We start from the raw sequence: 21,850 nt of genomic DNA, 5'->3' as shown, positions 1-21,850 counted from the left end.
AATTGTTTCAGGAGGCCGTGCTATTTCAAAGTTGGGAAACGTGTGTTTATACAGCAATTTTTTCAGGAGGCCGTGCTATTTCAAAGTTGGGAAACGTGTGTTTATACAGCAATTGTTTCAGGAGACCGTGCTATTTCAAAGTTGGGAAACGTGTGTTTATACGGCAATTTTTTCAGGAGGCCGTGCTATTTCAAAGTTGGGAAACGTGTGTTTATATAGCAATTGTTTCAGGACGCCACAGCTTGTAAGGTTGTAACTTTCACGGAAAATTGAGTGCACGAATACTTTTTGTGATTTTCTTAGTTTTTAACACAGGGACTTTAAGCCTTTTTAATCCTTTTCTCATATTAATTGTGATGGATAAGTGGTTAATCAAACCACCTGTTAAAAGGCGAAGACTGGAATCTGAGAGTGAGGTTACCAACCCTGAAAATGATGATTGTGATCAAGTTGCGCTGAAACTTTTCTGCACGTTGCCTGTAACTACAGCAACACCAGAACGGTCGTTCTCAACATTGCGGTGTTTGAAGACTTACTTGAGGAGCACGACGGGAGCAGACAGATTAAATGGACTGGGCTTGATGTATATACATAAAAATGTAGAAGTAAAAGCTCATGAAGTACTGGATGAAATGTCTAAGAAGCCTCGTCGCCTTCTTCTGTAATTGTCATTCTGTCATTGTTTTTGTATTAGTCATTGTAAATGTTAAAATTTAAAAAATATGGTTTATTTAACAATGCTCGCAATTGCCGAGGTTATATCAGCGTCGCCAGTGTGCCGGAATTTTTTCCCTCAGGACTTCTTTTACATGCCAGTAAATCAACTGATATGAGGCCTGTCGCATTTAAACACACTTAAATGCCATCGAGCTGGGTTGGGGTAGAACCCGCAACTTGAGCACAGAAGGCTATACTGACTACGCTACTCAGGTCAACTTGTAAATGTTTGTGACTCGGAAACAAATTGTGAGTATATAAACGTATTTCTCATTACTCCATTTTTACTATCTTCTCAAATCCCTCCCCGAAAAAAAATCCTGCGTCCGCCCCTGATCAAGACTACCTATATTAGTAGTAATATTTGTCTTTAGGATTTTCGTATGCAGGAACTGACTCTATATCAACATCTCTATGTGCTGTTTGTCTTGAGACCCTTTCCAACAAATCAATGAAGCCATATTTACTAAAAAGACAATTATGTACAAAACATGAGAACCTGAAAAGTGAACCTTTAGAGTTTTTTAAGAGAAAGGAAGCTGAAATACAATCTGGCAAACAAAAAATTGCCTCTTTTTCATCTCTGAATATGAATACCCTTGAAGCATCATTCAAAATCAGTTTGAGAATAGGAAAAGTTGGAAAACCCCACACAGATGGTGAATCATATTTACTGCCTGCTGCCAAAGACCTGGTGGCATGTGTTATTGGCGAAAAATAAGCAAATAAGCTGGATTTTACCCCTTTATATAATTATACTGTGTCATGCAGGATCTCAAGTATAGCTATTGATTTGGAAGAGCCACTCATCATCAAACTAAAGTCCACAAAATACTATGCTACTGAGTTGGACGAGAGTAAAGATTGCAATAATATGGCACAGTTGCTAGCATTTGTTAGATATACTGATTCAACCTCTGCTGAGGCAGAGGATTTTCTCTTCTGCAAGGGGCTTCCAGGTAGGACAACATCACAGGAGATATTTGATATTCTTGATGCCTTTGTAACTCAGCACAGTATAGACTGGAAGAAGTACGTTGGAGTTTGCACTGATGGTGCACGTGCTATGACTGGTAAGCATAGTGGTGTGGCTTCAGATCAAAAGGGTTGCGCCACAGGCAAAATTCGTTCACTGTAGTCTTCATAGGGAAGTTCTAGTTGCCAAAAAATGTCCAATCAATATAAAAATAGTATTGGCACAAGCAATGAAGACTGTTAATTTCATAAAACCAAAAGCAGGCAATTTCAGATTATTTTATTATTGTGTTTTTAGTCACTTGTAGTGACGAGTTGTAAAAATATCTGAAATTAACCAAAAGATGTTTTTTATAATGTAATTTGGAAAGGAGAAAAGCATGAATAGTGCTTTTTATTAATATTTACAATAAGTAAGAGAAAGATGTATCCAGATGTTGATGCCATCTCATTGCTGTGTTACAGTTAATGTGACTGATCATGTGTATCTTATCAGATGTGGACAAGAAAACAAAAGAAAGTAGCCTGGCAAAACTACTCGATGAATGGTTTTATGGTAATGCAGTATAGGGGGTTTTAAAAGTTCGGAATCTGTTCATTTAGTAATTGTATATTATGATTATAGTTTCTGGCGATGAAACACATGTAGAATGCCAATATCTACATCTTCTCATAGACTTTGCTTTCTTGAACATTGTATCACTTGTGAATAATTCTGTCGTTTTTAAACTTTTAAACATTTTAAAGTTGATTTTAAACATATGCATATAACCTGTTATTAGTCACATAATACCTATAGAATTAATCAAAGTGTGGTCTTCATACCACAGGACTATTTTAACTTACTACTAATTGTTATCTGTTGCAAGCTGTTGTGATTTACGTTAGAGCCACACTTATGTTCTTTTATAATGAGTATACAGGTTTAATTTTGTAATGCATATAAGTGTTCACTTAATGCAGGCATGTCAAAACCCTGCACATTGTGCAGTTGCGCACATTGTGCACTGGTCTCTGTGCAATGTGCAGTTCCTATTCCCCAGTGGCGTGCAGTCAACCCCATCAACCCCAGCACTGCTGGGGGTAAGTAATTTCTATACACCATTATTTTACTATACTATATTCATTGTTGCATAAATCTAGTTTGAATTTCCCACGCGCGAATCCACTATGATGTGCTGTCAGATGAGAGCTCGCCAGACCCAGCAATACTGAATTTGCTGAGTTAGCGCATGCGCTCTCTTTATTTCGGCTGTGCTTTGCAGGTAAGAGAGTGAAAGGGGGTTAGTCGTGTATAATGTAAGAAACTCTGCAAGCTGGCGTTAGATGACGTCACAATTCTTAGCCAGTGAGAGCTCACTGTCAGCTCGTTGGCTTGGAGCCATAGAGGTATAAATGGTGGATTGATCAGATCAGGATAGCCAATAGTGTAGCCGCAAGGTTTTAAACATATTGATGATAATATTATTGAACATATTTCACTCGTATCAAGTTGGAAGTTTCCTTTTAGCTGGAATGTAAACTTGTTAATAAACAGTAGGCCTGCATAGTTAATTTATTTAATGTTTTATAATGTAGTTATTTCTGGGCTGACTTTTATTGCATTCAGCTTGTTAACTTGGTAAGCGCGGCCAACTACAATTTGAATTTGTGTTTACGCTTAGAATTTACACATGTCGCGAAGTAGCTAATGCAATTCGCTTTGTGGCATTGTCATTGAAATATTCTAGTTACATTAATTTTATTAAGAACATTTGTAATTTATATGAAAAATGAGTATATTGGAGTGCATAATTGAGAAGCTACATGAGCGACCGTTTTCAATTAGGCCTTTTCAAGAAAAGAAGAGCATTATACAGGAAAGTAAGCCAACCCCTGAGTTGCCAGATTTGGTACATAAATCTAAAAATTGTACCAAACATTTTACAGTTTCTTCTTATGAGAAATATTTATGGCTAGCTGGAAGTAGAAAATATAACTCTTTATTTTGTTGGAACTGTCTATTATTTGGCCAAGATAGAAATACCAGCTGGACAAAATCAGGTTACATTAACTTAGGGAGCTTCACAAAAGCAGCAGTTTTTCATGAGCAATCTGTTGGGCACATTAAAGCATCCTATTTAATTGCCTCTTTTGGAAGAGTTCGGGTTGACATGCAACTAAGTGACAGGCTTAAAAATGAAATAACTTTTCATAATAAGAAAGTTCAGCAAAACAGGGAACTCCTTAAGAGATTTATTCATGCTGTGTGTTTTTTAAGCAAGCAAGAACTTGCATTCAGAGGCCATGATGAATCCAGTACTTCCATTAATAGGGGTAACTATGTTGAACTTCTGAAATATACTGCAGAATACGATCCCCTCTTGAAAGCACACTTAGAAACCTCTACAGTATTCAAAGGCGTGTCTAATAGAATACAAAATGTTCTAATAGAAGCAGTAGCCAAATCTTTATTAGAAGAAATAAAATTAGAAATAAAATTAGTCAATTATGTTTCAGTTTTAGTTGACGAAACAACAGATGTCTCTAATACTGCACAATTTTCCATTGTACTCCGGTACGTACATAATGGCCAAACAAAAGAAAGGTTTATTGGCTTTCAAGATGTAAGTGAAAATCGCACAGCTCCAGAGATTGCTGAGCTAATAAGACAATACTTGACGGAATTTGACAGCAATGATAAACTAATCGCACAGTCTTATGATGGAGCGGCCTCAATGGCAGGTCGTATAAACGGAGTACAAGCACTTATTAAACAGACACATTCACAGGCGTTATTTGTACATTGTTATGCGCACTGTTTAAATTTGGTACTATCAAACACAGTCAATAACATAAAAGAATGCAAATTTTTTTAGTATTCTGAGTGGCATTGTTGCCTTCTTCTCCCGGTCACCCAAGAGAACCAAGTTCCTAGATGCGTTTCTACACAGGAGGCTACCTAGTGTTGCATCAACTCGATGGAATTATACAAAGAGATTGGCAAATACAGTCTGTCCACAGAAATGACTTATATAAGGTGTTTGATACAATGCTAGACAATTCAAATGAAATTGAGAAAGATATTTTGGCGCCTGTAAAGGGTTACCTTCTAAATTTGAGAGACTTCACTTTCTGTTTTCTGCTGAGAAGTTTTGACAAAATATTTGCATTTACTAGTGTTCTATATAGCATTCCCAATTCACAAAGTGCAGTCATAGAGAACGGTTGTGTAGTAAGCAGCATATGCAAGTAGGTTAGCGTGTGAAGAAGGTATGGGCGATGACCTAAATTCTTACAGGGCGCGAATCGGGTGCTTCAATGCAGGGCAGTGTTGCAGATGTTCAAAAGGTGAATATGCTATAGTGTCGGATAGAATCAACACATTTGTGGCCACGGCTGTTTTATCAGTTCTACTGATTATTGGAAATGTGGAGTTAAACCCTGGTCCTGGAGATACAGAAGGAAGAGTCTTCAGTGATGAAGTGTTTCAAAGAGAATGGATAGACTATATGAAAGAAACGAGAGAAGACAGACTAAAGGCAAGTGTTCTACTAAACAAAGTAGCAAGTGATATAGATACATTAGTAAACAGGTACACTGAAGTGGAAAAGAAGTTAAAGGAGGTTATCCAAGAGCAGGTGGTGTTAAAATCGATAGTTAAATGGGAAGATGATAGTAGAATTAATAACATTGTAATTTATGGTGTTGAAGAGTGCAATCATGAAAAAGGAATTGATACTGGTTACGTGGTGTTAGAATTATTAACTAAGTATTTCAGTCTAAACTTGGACATAAGTGCGATAAATAACGCGTATAGAGTAGGTAAGGGAAATAAAAGACCAATTATTGTGAAATTGAACAGTTACTTTATCAAAGAACACATCATTGCCAATACGCATCAACTCAAAGGCACAAATATATTCATACAAAATGACTTTGCAAAAGAAATTAGAGAGAAACGAAAGAAGTTAATTCCAATATTAAAAGAGGGAAAGGATTTAGGGCAACTTTAGTTAAAGATAAAATGAAGATAAACGGAAACATAGTTAACGTAGAGTCCTTAAATAATCAAAACATTGAGGATTTATTCAGTTGCGGTAACAAGAACAGAAATAAGGAAATAGAGACTTGTGGAAATAGAGCATCATCTACACCACACGTAAACAGAAGAAGTGCATCACGAAACAGGAAGTCTAGAAGCGTAGAGAGGACTAATAAGAATAGTAACTCATCAAGTGGGCAGAAGAAATCAGAAATAACAAATAGAAGAATTGATGAGCTTACAGGAGTGAATGATATTAGAGCATACCTAAGTAAACTAGAGAACACTGTTTTTACAGATCCCTTTAGAAGAAAGAAGAGTGAAGAAGGAAAACCTAGTATGGAAGAAGATGCTGGAACCAGTGAAGATGCTGTTTGGGGAGCTGAGGCACAGACTGAGAGAACGACCAGTGAGGGTAGGCTGAGGCACGCAAGTGAAAACTCAACAAGGAGAAGCGATTGTGGATCAACCGGCAAAGTCAGCGCAAGTAAAGATCAATTTATAAGAATGCCACATGCCGTTGGTAGTCCGGGGTGCGCGAGAGGAAGTGCTACAATATGGAGGAACTGTGCGTTACCGACCGATGGAGTAGGAGAAGGTGACGAACAGTTATTAAGAGGTAAATTGACAAATAGAAACTCTATCAGAAATAAAGTAGATTCAATCAAAACTATAGATACTGAACGAAACTACCTACTAAGAGATAGGCATCAGCAAAGACTAAATTTTCCTAAAATTAGAAACACTTATTATTAATTAAATTAGATAAGCAGACAGGTTTTGAAAATAAGATAGAATTACGTCAAGGTTTTAAAATAATAAAAATTGAAAATAGAGAATTAAGACAGTTATTAATGTATTCAGATAGCTATATTATTTAGTAAAGGTTCAGAAGATAATTTTGACTTTATAAATTGCTTTACTAATATGTCTTAATTTCAATAATAATGCATTTATAATAAATTTAGTAGGCATTATAATAGTAATGAATTGATAATGAGTACATGCGACACAATAATGAAACTAAATTGAGGTTGATTATGTAAGCAACTTGTCAAGTTTGTTTTTAAGCAGGTATGCGGTAGTCTTCATTGAAGTTACGCAAACGTTTCTGCTGACAAGGAAATATTGTAAGAAATAAAGACAACCTACATATAGAATGTATCGAGTCAGCTAATTCAGGTTCATGACTTACAGTATGTCGACATCTGATCACCTAATTGGAATAATAAGTTATTATTAAAATAAGACCTAAATAATTACAATTAAATTGTGAAAAGGGGCAGATAAAATAAGGTTTAATGTCTTAATGGTTATCACGATTGGTTTAAACATGCACTAAAACCAGATGTAAGTGCAAGTTTGAACCAATAAATTATTGAGATTTGCGATAAAATAATGAGTCTAGGAAATTGTATATTTAGTATGTAGAACTACATTTGTTTATAGATCTTTTGTTATATTATTAAGTTTTGTACTTGTGAACTATATCAATAAATCAATATGTCAATATGTCAATATATAGCATTCTTCAAAGTAAATCTTTTGACATTGCCTTCTGTAGGAAGAAAGTAGATGAAACTCGCAGAAACATATCAGCCATGAGAAATGAATTTGAAACTGTTTTTGCAGAAAAAGCAGATGAAGTCGGAGAACCATGTAAAAGAAATGTGAATTACAAACAAATATATAATGAAATATTTGACAATGTTGACAGCCATCTAGAAAGTCGATTCCAAGACTATGGTAGCTTAGGTTTTATAGGACTAATATCAAGTGAAAATGGAAAATATGATATTTATCAAAAACAGTTCCCACAGATTGAATTATCTAACTTACTTAGTGCCTATGGTTACCATTTTGATGAAGTCAGGTTGCGAAATGAGCTAAATGTGTTCTATGCTGCTGATGATTTTAAAGAAAAAAACTCGTTTGAGTTATTACAAATAATGTCAGACAAATCCATTTCGACATGTTTTCCACAGCTTTCAAAGTTAATTTCACTAATATGTACAATACCAGTATCTACAACTTCAGTAGAGAGGTCTTTCTCAGCATTAAAACGAATTAAAACATATTCAAGAAACAGGACTGGCGAAAAAGACTATCAAATCTGGCGGTACTGTCAATTGAAGCAGATCTCCTTTAAGAAATCAGGCAAAAGGACACATTCTTCGAAAGGACTGTAGGTTTCTTTGCTGTGCAGGACAGGAGAATGGAGTTCACCATTAAGTAACAAAATAGCACTTTCATTCCTGGCGTACGGTTATCCCATAACATACGTGCATTATGTAAGTAGGCTATTTTAAATATTTATATTAATATATTTAAGATGATTAACACTGCACTTATTCCCTATTATGTCAAACAAATTTATGTTTTTTTTTTATTTGCTGGGGTGTCAATGAATGTCACCGCACGCCACTGCTATTCCCCTACCTGGAGGGAGTGAATCGGCTTGGAGGGGAATGCGACAGGGCTGTACATTACCTGCAGTAGCAGAACAGCTTTGGTTTCAGTAGCACAGATCAGTACGGATGCTCATTGAGCTGTGATTGTGAATGCGTTATGAAAAATAAAGTGAGGAGTCCACAGATATAACGAAGAAGAGAAAGCACGAATCATGTAACATAACTGTTATGATGTTTTCCTCAGCCAACTGTAATTATTTTAAAATGAAAGGCTTTCATCATATCATGTGGACCTAATAGTGATGTGAGAATTTAAATCAGATTAGTAAAGTTCTCAAAATATGATATTCACCAGCTCTTATTTCTTAATTAGTACTTTCACGGCAAGACAAACATGACAATGATGTTGTTTTGGAGTCTGTACTAACACAGCCATGAATGGTTAGACGACTTACAACTTTTATTTGATAAGCTGATAAGTGATGAGAATATTGAGTGAAGAATACATATTATGAGGATCTTGAGGTTGTAAGGGAAAGAAGAAAGCAACTATTTGTAAAGCGAAAAAAATTTCTCGAAAAATAATACATAATGGCGAATTTTTATCTCACGTTACTATATTATCTTAATATATTTACGTTAATAAATCTTTAAACCTGACATAAAGAAAATGTCCCCGTTTCACAGCTTGTGAAGTACTCTTTTAACTCAATTCAGTAACGCTCCCAACTTGCTGATACTTGCTCAACGATTTCCAAATAAACTATATATACATTTAAATTCAAGCTTAATTTACCCAATTTATTAATAATAATGTGAATTTATATTAATATACAGCAAGGAAATGATTCCAGTGTAAAAGCCTCACAATGTCCTATTGCATGTAATTGGGAGTAAAATATTTTCTTTAACATTTGTGCACCAATGGTCCCAATAATGCTTGAGGAACAATGAAAAAGTATTACTTTGAAATAATCAGTACCTACAATGTAAAATGAAATACTGTGTTCGTTTTTTGTTGTTTCGAAATTACTGCAATATTTATATTTTCTTCAAATACTGTATACAAATCGTGTAAATAAATGATTCTTTACAAACGACTGCTTTGTGAATTGTTACTGAGTAAGTCTATTGTTTCTTGTGTTACAATTATTGTCAAATATAGACACTGACAATAATTGTGTTTTTTCCTTCTGCTAAGTATGTTTATGACGTCCAAATGTTAATTTAATTGAACACTAGAAGTGCAGAATAGATTCTTGTACTTCCCTCCCGCTAAGAACTGGAAAGAGCAACACGTGAATGACGCAATCTCCACAGACCGGCGTTCTGCGCACATACACTGCACTTTCAGTGTTTGATTTCTGACATGCCTGACTTAATGTATATCACCTGTGTTCAATGTTGTTGTTTTTTATTGTGTCTATTACCCGAAGATAACTTTATATAAGTTGAAAATATTCGTGGAAATATAATTTTAATGTGATGTGACAGAAAATTTATTCTGTACTTATATACTTTGATAAGTTTCTGACTGAAACTATACAACCACATCTATTATAATTCTAATTTATCTGAAACCAAAATTTTAGTATGACTTTCAAATTTAAGGGTAGGCGTAAACCTGATCAAGAATGAGAATAGTGATTTGCTTGCAGACTCTAATTCAATCCTAAACAGATGGAAAAACTATTTTTGGCAACTACTAAATGCACAAAGGCCAAATAGAAATGCTCAGGATGAAATTCAAATACAAACTGCTGAGCCACTTATACCCAAACTCACACTTTTTGAAATCGAAATTGCGATAGAAAATCTGAAAAAGTAGAAGTCTCCAGGTATCGATCAAATTCCAGCAGAATTAATACAAGAGGATGGAAGCGCATTATCTAGTGACATTTATAAGTTTGTACTTGCTATTTGGGAAAAGGAAATTGTACCAGAACAATGGAAGGAGTCCATAATTGTACCTATCTTTAAGAAGGGGGACAAGACTAACTGTACTAACTATCGAGGAATATCACTTTTGTTGAGTCATACGAAATTTTGTCTAATATTCTTTTGAGGAGACTAACTCCCTATGTAGATGAAATTATTGGGGATCATTAGTGTGGTTTTAGGTGTAATAGATAGACTACTGATCAGATTTTTTGTATTCGACAGATATTGGAGAAAAAATGGGAGTATAAGGGTACAGTACATCAATTATTCATAGATTTCAAAAAGGCATATGACTCAGTTAAGAGAGAAGTTTTGTTATTGATTAAAATGCGTCTCAGTGACTCTTACAGCAGAGTCACTTTCTGTCGAACACTTTTCCAATTCACTGCGGGCTAAAACAACGAGATCACAATCATCTTTATTTTTTAACTTCGCTCTAGAATATGCCATTAGGAAAGTCCAGGATAACAGAGAAGGTTCGAATGAAACTGAATGGGTTACATCAGCTTCTTGTCTATGCAGATGACGTGAATATGTTAGGAGAAAATCCACAAACGACTAGGGAAAACATGGGAATTTTACTTGAAGCAAGTAAAGAAATAGGTTTGGAAGTAAATCCCGAAAAGACAAAGTATATGATTATGTCTCGTGAGCAGAATATTATACAAAATGGAAATGTAAAAATTGGAAATTTATCCTTTGAACAGGTGGAAAAATTCAAATATCTTGGACAACAGTAATAAATATAAATGACACTTGAGAGCAATTTTTTTTTTACTTGGTTATTTAATGACGCTGTAACAACTACGAATTTATTTAGCGTCGATGGGATTGGTGATAGCGAAATTATATTTGGCGAGATGAGGCCGAGGATTCGCCATAGATTACCTGACATTTGCCTTATGGTTGGGGAAAAACTCGGAAAAAACCCAACTAGGTAATCAGCCCAAGCGAGAATCGAACCCACACCTGAACGCAACTCTGAATCGGCAGGCAAGCGCCTTAGCCGACTGAGCTATGCCGGTGGCCTGGGGGAGGAAATTAAACGCACAATACATATGGGAAATGCCTGTTATTATTCGGTTGAGAAGCTTTTATCATCCAGTCTTCTCTCAAAAAAGCTGAAAGTTAGAATTTATAAAACAGTTACATTACTGGTTGTTCTGTACGGTTGTGAAACTTGGACTCTCACTTTGAAAGAGGAAGAGAGGTTAAGGGTGTTTGAGAATAAGGTGCTTAGGAAATTATTTGATGAAGTTACAGGAAAATGGACAAAGTTACACAACACAGAACTTGTCGCACGTATGGACAATCCAGAAATGCATATACAGTATTAGTTCAGAGGCTGGAGGGAAAAAGATCTTTGGGGAAGCCGAAATGTAGATGGGAAGATAATATTAAAATGCATTTGAGAAAGGTAGGATATGATTGTAGAGACTGGATTAATCTTGTTCAGGATAGGGACTGATGGCAGGCTTATGTGAGGGCAAAAATGAACTTCTGGATACCTTAAAAGCCATAAGTAAGTAAGTATTGGACAGCATTCTGCAAAAAGGAACTGAACCAACCCACAAATAAAGGTAATATCTCAATAATTAAATAATTCCAAGGATCCATATTTTGATATGTCCTACAATATCCTTTTGTCTAAAGTAATAAGCATTTCATTATATTTACTTGTGAATTTAGTACTGACATTTAGCTTTAAAGTGTATTTTTCTCAATTTAGGTATCATGTGGGTTGGTTCCTTTCTGCAAAATGTGGCTCAATTTGAAAAGCAGAGTGGATTAAGCTACAGTGACTGGTGCAAACAAGCTTCGTTTTGATCACCCTGACTTTCTACCCAGCGACCAGCTAGGTTACGAGCAACGAACTCGGTAACCAGCCAGGCTTCGTCTTGTACATGGCCACCTGACTTACACATCTTTAACCAATACCTAGCAAAAAATTAATCTCCTGCCAATTTCAATTATTGCAATTTTTGGGTTCCAAAAGTGACGAGTTTCATGAGAATGACTTATATATGGATTGTATGCAGAAGTGAAGACAAAGGTGGAAAAGAAAGTAGACTGGAGAAAGCTGGGTTTACAGTGAAGGACTTACCTTTGGGCAGAAAACTATGAATGAATGCAGATTTATGGATAAAATCTATCAGTTCCACTACCTACTACATACAAACAGAAGAAATGAACTGTAAATGGCGATAAGTTAATTTCCATATGGTAAGGTATGGTAAGTGACGAGAATATTGTACGAACTGGAAATATAAAAATTGGAAATTTATCTTTTGAAGAGGTGGAGAAATTCAAATATCTGGGAGCAACAGTAACAAATATAAATGATACTCGGGAAGAAATTAAACACAGAATAAATATGGGAAATGCCTGTTATTATTCGGTTGAGAAACTTTTATCATCCAGTCTGCTGTCAAAAAATCTGAAAGTTAGAATTTATAAAACAGTTATATTATCGGTTATTCTATATGGTTGTGAAACTTGGACTCTCACTTTGAGAGAGGAACATAGGTTAAGGGTGTTTGAGAATAAGGTGCTTAGGAAAATATTTGGGGCTAAGAGGGATGAAGTTACAGAAGAATGGAGAAAGTTACACAATGCAGAACTGCACGCATTGTATTCTTCACCTGACATAATTAGGAACATAAAATCCAGACATTTGAGATGGGCAGGGCATGTAGCAAGTATGGGCGAATCCAGAAATGCATATAGAGTGTTAGTTGGGAGGCCGGAGGGAAAAAGACCTTTAGGGAGGCCGAGTCGTAGATGGGAAGATAATATTAAAATGGATTTGAGGGAGGTGGGATATGATGATAGAGACTGGATTAATCTTGCCCAGGATAGGGATCAATGGCGGGCTTATGTGAGGGCGGCAATGAACCTGCGGGTTCCTTAAAAGCCAGAAAGTAAGTAAGTAATAAGATTCGATTTTAGCTTACTTCTTGAAAAAGCAGATGACAAATCATCCTCCTCGTAACCCGATTCCTCTGAACTACTGCATGAGGCATCTTCCTGACTAGCTCTCTTCTCTTTCAGTCGTATCAACTGAAAATAAAATATTTCAAGTTATAAATCATTTCAGATGGAAAGCACAGTAGGCACTTCATGTTTGAAATGAATAGAGAATCGATCATTCACTTGTCTGATTAAGTTTTCTTTTACTTAAAAAAAGAGAAATTGAAATTGAAATTGAAACAATTGATTCACCATAACTTACCTCTAGGGTAAATTTTCATAAAGCTGAAATATAATAAATGATATCTTTATGATATCTAAACCATAACGTAATTCGTGACTCCTTGGCAGTCCTCAAAGTGAGCATGCCACATTCCGGCCTTCTATTGGGTTGGTGCACAAGTTCGTAATGTTTTTCGTTGCTATGGTAAATGTGTCATTATAGTACTATTAAATGAATGAAAGTACAGAAAAACGTTACGAACTTATGCACCAATCAAATACTTTTACATCGAACAATGTAGAAACAGGATCTGAGAAGGAATGCTTAAGTAGGCCATAACACAAATTAACGAATCCCAAAGTTGAATTTATAAACAAGTTAATTTTTAAATGTTAATATTTTAAGCAACAAGTCTATATAAGGTAAGTATGTGTCTATGAACTATATTAACCACTTCCCTGATTAACCTGAGTTAACTCGGGTTGCTAACCTGTGTCAAAATTTATTATCCCGAGTTAACTCGTTTGAGTCCCATTTTCGCTGCTAAGGATTATATACCGAATATATATGTTTCCATTCTTTCATTAACCTTTTCCTCACTAGATGGCTACAGAAGTTAGTGATATTGCTATATCTGGTCGTGTTTTTTGTACTTCTCCCTTGCGAGTGGAATTCTATGCTCATACAGCATTCACACACAGTAGTGAGTAGATGCTAGTTAGTTTTGGCGGTTTCTGTTTGTGTTTAGTGTTTTGTGGTGTTTTGTGTAAAGATGGATCAAGTTAGTGATTCCAAAACTTTTGATCAGGAATATATTCCTGTAGAAGATTAGGAAATGAAACATCGGTATCAGAAGACGAAGTTATAGACCAACAAACAAATTCAGATCAGTTGCTGTCGCGTCTTTTCGACAGTGGTTTGAATAGAAGACACCTGGCACCATTTCTTTTGCACCTCCGAGGTCCCCATTCCCTGAAATTTTAACATTGTTTCTGATAACGATAATTCTCAATTTTTTAAATTATTCTTTAATAATGACCTCATCAACATTATATTCGAGGAGACGATTCAGCATGCTAATAAGTGTTCACAGAATGCTGAAAATAATTCGTGGCGGCCTACTACAGACTCTGAAATACGTGTATGTTTGGGCATAGTGATACTGCATAACATTATTCACAAACATGAAGAACAGATATACTGGTACAAATATTCAATGACTGCTACACCATTCTTCCCAAAACGCTCTCATATAGGAGAGCAGATACTAGTGTCCGGAATGCAATGTGCCACTGTGCGTAATACCCTGCTTTCGAGTCTATCACACGACAAGCAACATTTAATGCCTTGATAACAGCACTGGTATTGTACGTCATAAATTAATCCATAAAAAAACATAAATAGTTCAGGAAAAAATCAAAGTGGGATAACTACCAGAGCTGGAATCAAGGTGCACGAGATAACTTGGGATAATAATTCAGGTATGAATGTATGTCTATTTCATAGTGATTTTTTAGGTATGTAAGAAAATTAGTGATGTACAGTGATTCTGCAATATTAAATGACCTCTTTACGAAAATAAAAAAAATATGACACTTTTTTTCACAAAACTGGTAAAATATATAGTAAGGGAAGAGGTTAAACAGGACATGATACCAATATAGACATACCGTTTCCTCTTTCTGCTGTTTATATTTCTCCAATCTCTGCTTGCGTTTTTCTTTTCTTCGCTGTTTCTCTAATTGTATGCTCTCAACGGCATTCTTCAGTGAATCCATTGCCAACTTCCGTCCGGCACTAAAAGATATATTTTCTGGAGCGCTGTCTGAATCAGAAGATATTTTCTGTTTGGATGATTTTAGAAGTGGCTTCACAAATTTCCTCGATTCAGACTCTGAAGTGCTTATATTCTGAATGATCCTCTTCTGCGCAGATTCCATTATCGCTTTCCTGGACTCAGCATCTGAATCAGAATCAGAACTCTCGCTCTTCTTAACCTGAGTCTTTAATACAAGACAGCTGTTTACTTTCGGATTACTATGTACCACGCGTTTCTTTGTATGACCTGGTGACTCTGAAGCATTATAACATTGTTGGTCTCCTGGTGGAGATGGTAATCCAATCTGTGTTGAATCTATTTCTTTTTTTGGACTTATATTTGTATCTTTTTTTATAGATGTTGATTGTAGGACTCGAACACCGCTTTCCACTTCTTCCATGAATTCATCGCATTTCTTTTCACTGCAATCTTTTGTTGCCTCTTCATTAAAGTCATCGCTTGGTGAATCATATTTCACATACTCATCATCACTACACGTTTTATGTTCCGACAAAAATTCCGAATCGATTTTATTGCATATGCCTAACTGGGGCTTATGAGATGTTACTGCTGAAGTACTTACACCAGGACTGCAGTCATTATTACTACCTTTCGCTTTCTTGGAAGATTTCACTTTACAAGTCTCATTTTCTGATTCGGTGTTTCTGTTGAATTTGTCATAAGATGTTTGACGTTTTTCATCTAGTCCCTCGTTTGAGGCATTCATAGGTGGCATCCTACTCTTTGTGTCACTCTGAGCTTCAATTTCAGATGTTTTCTTGGACGGTTCATCAGATGAGTTAAACGTTTCGACTGCTTCTTCTTCTTCTTCTTCTTCTTCTTCTCCTCCTCCTCTTCCTCCTTCCGGTTTTATTCCTGGTGACGATGAACTCAGGTTCATAATTTCAGCTTTATCAGATTTCTTTGAAGATGTAATTTCACCTTCATTTTCTACTTCAATATCATGATCCGAAAGTACTAGAACGAGCGCTTTGTCTTCCTCTGTTGGAAATGATTTTCTCTTCGAATTCGTTTTTTTATTTTGTTTATCTGTTACTGGTGGTGAGAAATTTAACAGTTTCTTGCTTCTTAATGACCTATTTGCACCGGTTTTCTTATTTTCCTTTTTAACATTATCTTCCACTGTATCACTTTCAACTTGCACGTCATTTAAATCAGCTTTTTTAATATGCCTACCTTTACTTTCCTTTCTCTTCGATGTAGAATTACTAATTCTATTATCTTTCTTAACGGGTGTCGTACCATCATTTGACGATAAAAACTTTGTATTTCTCGAACTCCTCCTTACACGTGAAACAGAAGTAGGCCTACTACCGGACAGAGTTGTTGCATCTTCTGGTGTTTTATCTTGGATCTTCCTCTTTGTGGTTGACTGTGGTGTTGATGCATTCCCTGAAGATTCTTCAAGAGATTCCAATAAAGCTCTACGCGAAGAATTTCTTGTCTTTGACGCAGACCGTGATGTTTTGCTAGTACTACTAGGGGTCTCATTTTTGGCAATATTTACAGATAGTCTTTTTTGCGATCTTGTCACTACACCAACCATATTTTCACTTTGTACACTGTTGGACTTCGAAGATATTTTAGCTTCTGAGATTTCGAGTTTCTTTTTCTGGGCTAAAAGTAAGATAGAAAAACAAATAAGTTATACGTAACCAGAACAAAAAAAAGAGGCTATGTTATGACTATTACTACTATAAACACTGTTTCTCACGCGTTTGAAACATACCCGATTCACTTTCGTTCCTGTATCTCATATTCTATTGTTTTATATAGTTCAATTTCCTCAAGTTTTACGCTAAAAGTTACTTTCAAACACATTTACGCCACTCCCAAGTCCTACACTGTACACGAGTTGCCACACGCTTTACGATTCTCAGCTGTTATGTAGTGTAGTCAGTGTAGCCAATAACAATATACCACAAAATACTAAAGAAATTTCCCAGAGTATCAGAAATTTCCGGTGAATACTATTATAAAGAGATGGCTTCTTAATATGGAGTATACTAGCCCATTACACGAAAGTATAAATTTTATTAGAATTCACAGGAGAAGAATATTACAAATTCACTTTTTTACAAAGATACTCATGAAAAAAATAGTAGCAAATACTGTACAGAGTTAATACCAGAAACCTGGCTCCTGTATGAGCAACATTAGTGCAAAATTGACATTGGTCTATAGGTGTGATATTATAGAGATTATAGGGTTCCTCGCTATTAATAATGCGACAGTAGCGCCCTAACGACTACCAAATTAAAGCAATAGGTAATAGGATTGCTACCATACACAAATAAATAGACTGACTACTGACAGCACATGGGATGCCGTTTTAATAATGTTTCTGAGTAAAGGAAATGTGTTTAGTGCTGTAAATTGCAGTGAAACAAACTAAACTCTCCGAATCTGTAGTTATTCAGATTTCCTAAAGACCAAGAGAGGTTATGAAGTCATAACCCATAATCATAGTAGTATCACAGTCTAGTATAATAGTCACGAAGTTTGAGTTTATGAGGGTACTGGGACCATTAGACTGTGCAGGTACTAATTCCCATTGTCTGTAATGAGGCGATAGTAGCGATCCTAGCGGTTAGCAACTACCTATGGATGCATATTTACTACGTATTGACCTTCGTGACCACTTTGTAAATGCAGTTGTAATGCGCATGCGCTAACCTCCCCTCCCACAGTTCTTGTTCATGGCGAACGCTGAGTTCGAAGGGAGTACAGGTGCGCCAAAGTGAAGTGAAGTGGTAGTATAAAATAAATAAATGAATACTAGTAATAGTGCTGTGTGTTTAAGTTATAACCAGAGTATTGGCATGTCTTTACGTGAGAAATATTGTTAGATCATAAACTCATTGATGAATATTTCCCCGAAAAATAGATGAAATTATGTGAGCATGTGCGGAAAATAGAGGACAAATATTTTGACCAGATGTGTACAGTTGAAGCGGAAGTAAATAACGCAATCCAATAAGAGTCACGATAACAGCGGCCTAGTATCGCCAACTTAGGTTAAGACACGGATTCTGATTGGTGATCAACGTCGGGGAATGCACAGAGGGGAACACGCAGCGAGTGTGGGAGAAGAAAATGATTTAGGTTTCCGCCATAGCTGCCTTTTCTAAAGCGCGTAATACACTTGCAGAGTTTTCTCCAGCGAGAAATGTGTTGCAAGAAAGAGGCGAAGAGCCTCCTCCACACACTTGGCGAGTTCTCGCTATCACAGATCACATCTCGCTATGATCATCTATGCACTGCCTTCATGCAGAAAGCAGTTTTCTGATTATAGTAATGACTCGTTGGGAGAAATATTATAGGTTATGTATTTACGTATATTGTCGTACTTTTTTATTACAGATGAGTTTATTTTTTTGGAATTATACATAATATTAACATTACTTAAACTATACAATAATAACAGAATAACTTTTTTTTCAAAGAAATAAAATTAATTAATCAAAATAGATTACATTGCAATAAACTAAGAGTAATTTAAAATTAATTGAATTAATTGGAAATAAATTAGTTCAATTAAGATCGCAGGGTCGAGGTGGTTATACGGCATGTCACACCAGTCCACGCTCTGTGTGAGTGGGTTATTCACATCAGATTGGAGCAGATGCGGTGCGATCAACACGAACATTTGCTCAGCCCACGGTGTTAGGTCCATGGGCGTGAATTTGAACTGCCACTGGGGGAGACCTTGGTGTACTCGCATCATGCGGAAGTACTGCGTGAAGTCTGCAGTCAGATAGTGCCACTCGAAACTTCTGTCCAGCAGCCAGATCTTGGGGTCCTCTCGTTTTAGATCGGATTCGCACTCGCTCTTGTGAATGTACACCAGACACACCTTTCCGATGCCTTGGCAAGCGTCCAGTTCAAAGATCTTGCACTTGACGCCGAAGTTGGGGCGCTGCCTGGGGTCGTACTTTACAAATTACGAGAAATATTATAGGTTATGTATTTACGTATATTGTCGTACTTAAATATGTAACCTGTAAGTATATTGTCGTACTTTACAAATTACGTACGAACGCTATGTTGAATCTGAGTATTCAGGTGATGAGGAAATGGAGTTACATTAACATATTTTGTTAATGAAAAGAAAAAAAGGCCTAAAATTAAAGCCAGAAATATCTGAAAATCACATTGTATCTTACGAAAATAAGGACGAGTTTTGGACACTGGTTTCGATTTGAATGATGATACGTTTAGGCGTTATTTCAGGTTCAATGGACCACAGTTTTTTGCCATTCATGATATGATAAAGGATTCTTTGCTATGTTGTGATCAAAATTATGTAAACTGTTATGACATATAGATACATTGTTTCAAATGTTTAATTAATACTATTAAATCTCATCAAAATAAAATATATCCCTATTTATTTTCAGATAATCTCCAGATTTCGTCTTTAAGTTTCGTTTTTTTTTTTTTTTTTTTTTTTTTTAATTTTCATCCCGTGTGTCATATAAATAGGCTTACGGGTGACATCGTACAAGTTCGGTAAGTTTCTGACCGCAATTATCAGCCATCTTTCCTCATTTTCAAATAAGAACAATACAATTCATCGCCACCTGTGATATCTTTTTCTACATTAAATCGTCATGAAGAGTATAAATGTCAAACATCTTTGATAAATGTGTCAAGAAAATTCGCTCAGCTACAGATTCCAGCGAGAAACTCGCGCGAGGTTTTTGCCTCGAGCGAGAATCTCTTCCAGTGTGTGGACGTCCATTTGAATCCATGTTATCAATTTTTTAATGTTCTCGCAACACATTTCTCGCTGGAGAAAACTCTGCAAGTGTGTTACGGGCCTAAGTGGTCTGGCTATAGTATATACTCTAGTTATTTGTCTATGGCAGCGTTTCTCAAACTATGGTCCGCTTGTGGTCCTCTAGGTCTGTCCTTGTGTTCCTTCAAAAAGGACAGAAGAAAAAATAAAATTCAAACGAATTGCGTATCACACTATAGCTGAAAATCTCAGAGTTTGGAAATGACACATGGCAATCGCCTTTCACTTTTTCTCCCAGTACTTTTAAAAAATTTATTACCCTACCTGTCTACCGACTTCCCACTCTACTCTCAACAACAAAAGAGGTATTTAAAGCACTATGAACGTGGTGTTTCTCGCCATCTTTTTCCTGCACATCAGCTGATGACATGTAGCTAAGTACATTGGCATATCTTTCAGATGTACTCTCAAAACTAAACGAACTAAATCTCTCTCTACAAGGAATTCTTTCACTGTTCTCAATGCGCATGAGAAAATAAAGATGTTCGAGAGGAAACTTGGTTTGCGGGTCATTTCCGTAAAACAGAGCATTTTCTTCACTATTTCCAACCCTAGAGTCCTATTTTGGTTGAAAATGCTTTCGTTTTTGGAAAAGAATTATGCAATGACATATGTTCGCATCTCGAAATTCTGAGGTCACAATTTGAAACTTATTTTCCACGTAAATATTACAAATTTTCATGGGTTCGTGATTGCGATATTGAAAATAAACTTTCATTTGAGTGAAAGAGAGACAGTTAATTGAACTCTCGAATGACACCGGACTTAAAATGAAATTCCAAGCGGAAAGTATGGTTAATTTCTGGACCTCATCACAAATGAAAAGAGAATATAGTGAACTGTACAATGGTGCTTTACAGATTATAATTCAGTTTGTTTTACGTATCTGTGTGAGAAAGAGTTTTCATCATTAACTCTAATAAAAACAAAGTAGGCTACCAAAATCGACTCGATGTATGTGACGATCTCCGACTTAAGCTCACCAGCATACATCCAAATACAGAACAACTGCGCAAGAAACTTATTTATTTATGTAGGCTATGTATTTATTTAATTTAATTTAATATATTTATTTAATTAATCTATTTATTAATTTAATATATTTATTTATTTTATTTTATATAATTTAATTGTATTTATTTATTTACTTATTTGTTTAATTTAATTTATTTAATTTTTTTATTACTTTAATTAATTTATTTATTTATTTTTGTATTTATTTATTTTTCTATTTATTTTATTCAATTTTATTTAATTTTATTTATTTATTTAATTTTACATTATTTATTTATTTAATTTTATATTATTTATTTAATTAATTTATATATTTAATTAAATTAGTTTAATAAATTAATGTATTTTAATTATTTATTTATTTTATATAATTTAATCATATTTATTTATTTACTTATTTATTCATTGTATTTACTTACTTATTTTATTTCATTTAATTTTATTTATTTATTTTATGTAAATAATTCATTTATTTATTTATGTATTTATTTGTTTTATTTAATTTTCTTTATTAATTTAATTTTATTTATTTATTTACTTAATTTAATTAATTTATTTATTTATATATTTTATTTTATTTATGTATTTAATTTAATATAATTTATTTATTTATTCCATTCAATTTAAATTAATTAATTTATTCATTTAAATCAATTTAATTTAACTTTATTTATTTATTTTATTTTATTCAATTATATTTATTTATTTTTTGTATGTATTTATTTATTTATTTAATTTTATTTGTTTATTTATTCATTTATTTAATTTTATTTATTTATTTTATTTTATGTAAATTAATTTTTTTTCTTATTTGTTCTATTTTATTTTATTTATTTATTTAATTTAATTTATTTAATTATTTAATTATTTAATTATTTAAATTTAATTTATTTATTTTATTTTATGTATTTATTTTATTTTATTTTATTTTTGT

At 34.7% G+C, this 21,850-nt stretch overlaps 1 protein-coding gene across 1 annotated transcript in view; it reads right to left on the bottom strand.

The window, feature by feature from the left end:
- The window catches only part of LOC138715460 (micronuclear linker histone polyprotein-like), a 65,832-nt gene extending 48,844 nt beyond the window's left edge, over positions 1 to 16,988 (bottom strand). The window contains exons 1-3 of the mRNA XM_069848384.1: positions 16,831 to 16,988; positions 14,932 to 16,718; positions 13,023 to 13,128 (exon numbers count right to left, since the gene is read on the bottom strand). Coding sequence (XP_069704485.1) covers positions 13,023 to 13,128; positions 14,932 to 16,718; positions 16,831 to 16,858 — 1,921 coding nt within the window. The 5' untranslated portion in view covers positions 16,859 to 16,988. The remainder of the gene's footprint in view (positions 1 to 13,022; positions 13,129 to 14,931; positions 16,719 to 16,830) is intronic.
- Between the last annotated feature and the right edge of the window lie 4,862 nt (positions 16,989 to 21,850).

This window comes from Periplaneta americana, chromosome 15 (assembly GCF_040183065.1).
Source record: "Periplaneta americana isolate PAMFEO1 chromosome 15, P.americana_PAMFEO1_priV1, whole genome shotgun sequence".
Lineage (NCBI taxonomy): Eukaryota > Metazoa > Arthropoda > Insecta > Blattodea > Blattidae > Periplaneta > Periplaneta americana.
The sequence above is the reverse complement of the archived record's forward strand: the minus strand, read 5'-3'. Positions and strand labels throughout refer to the sequence as shown.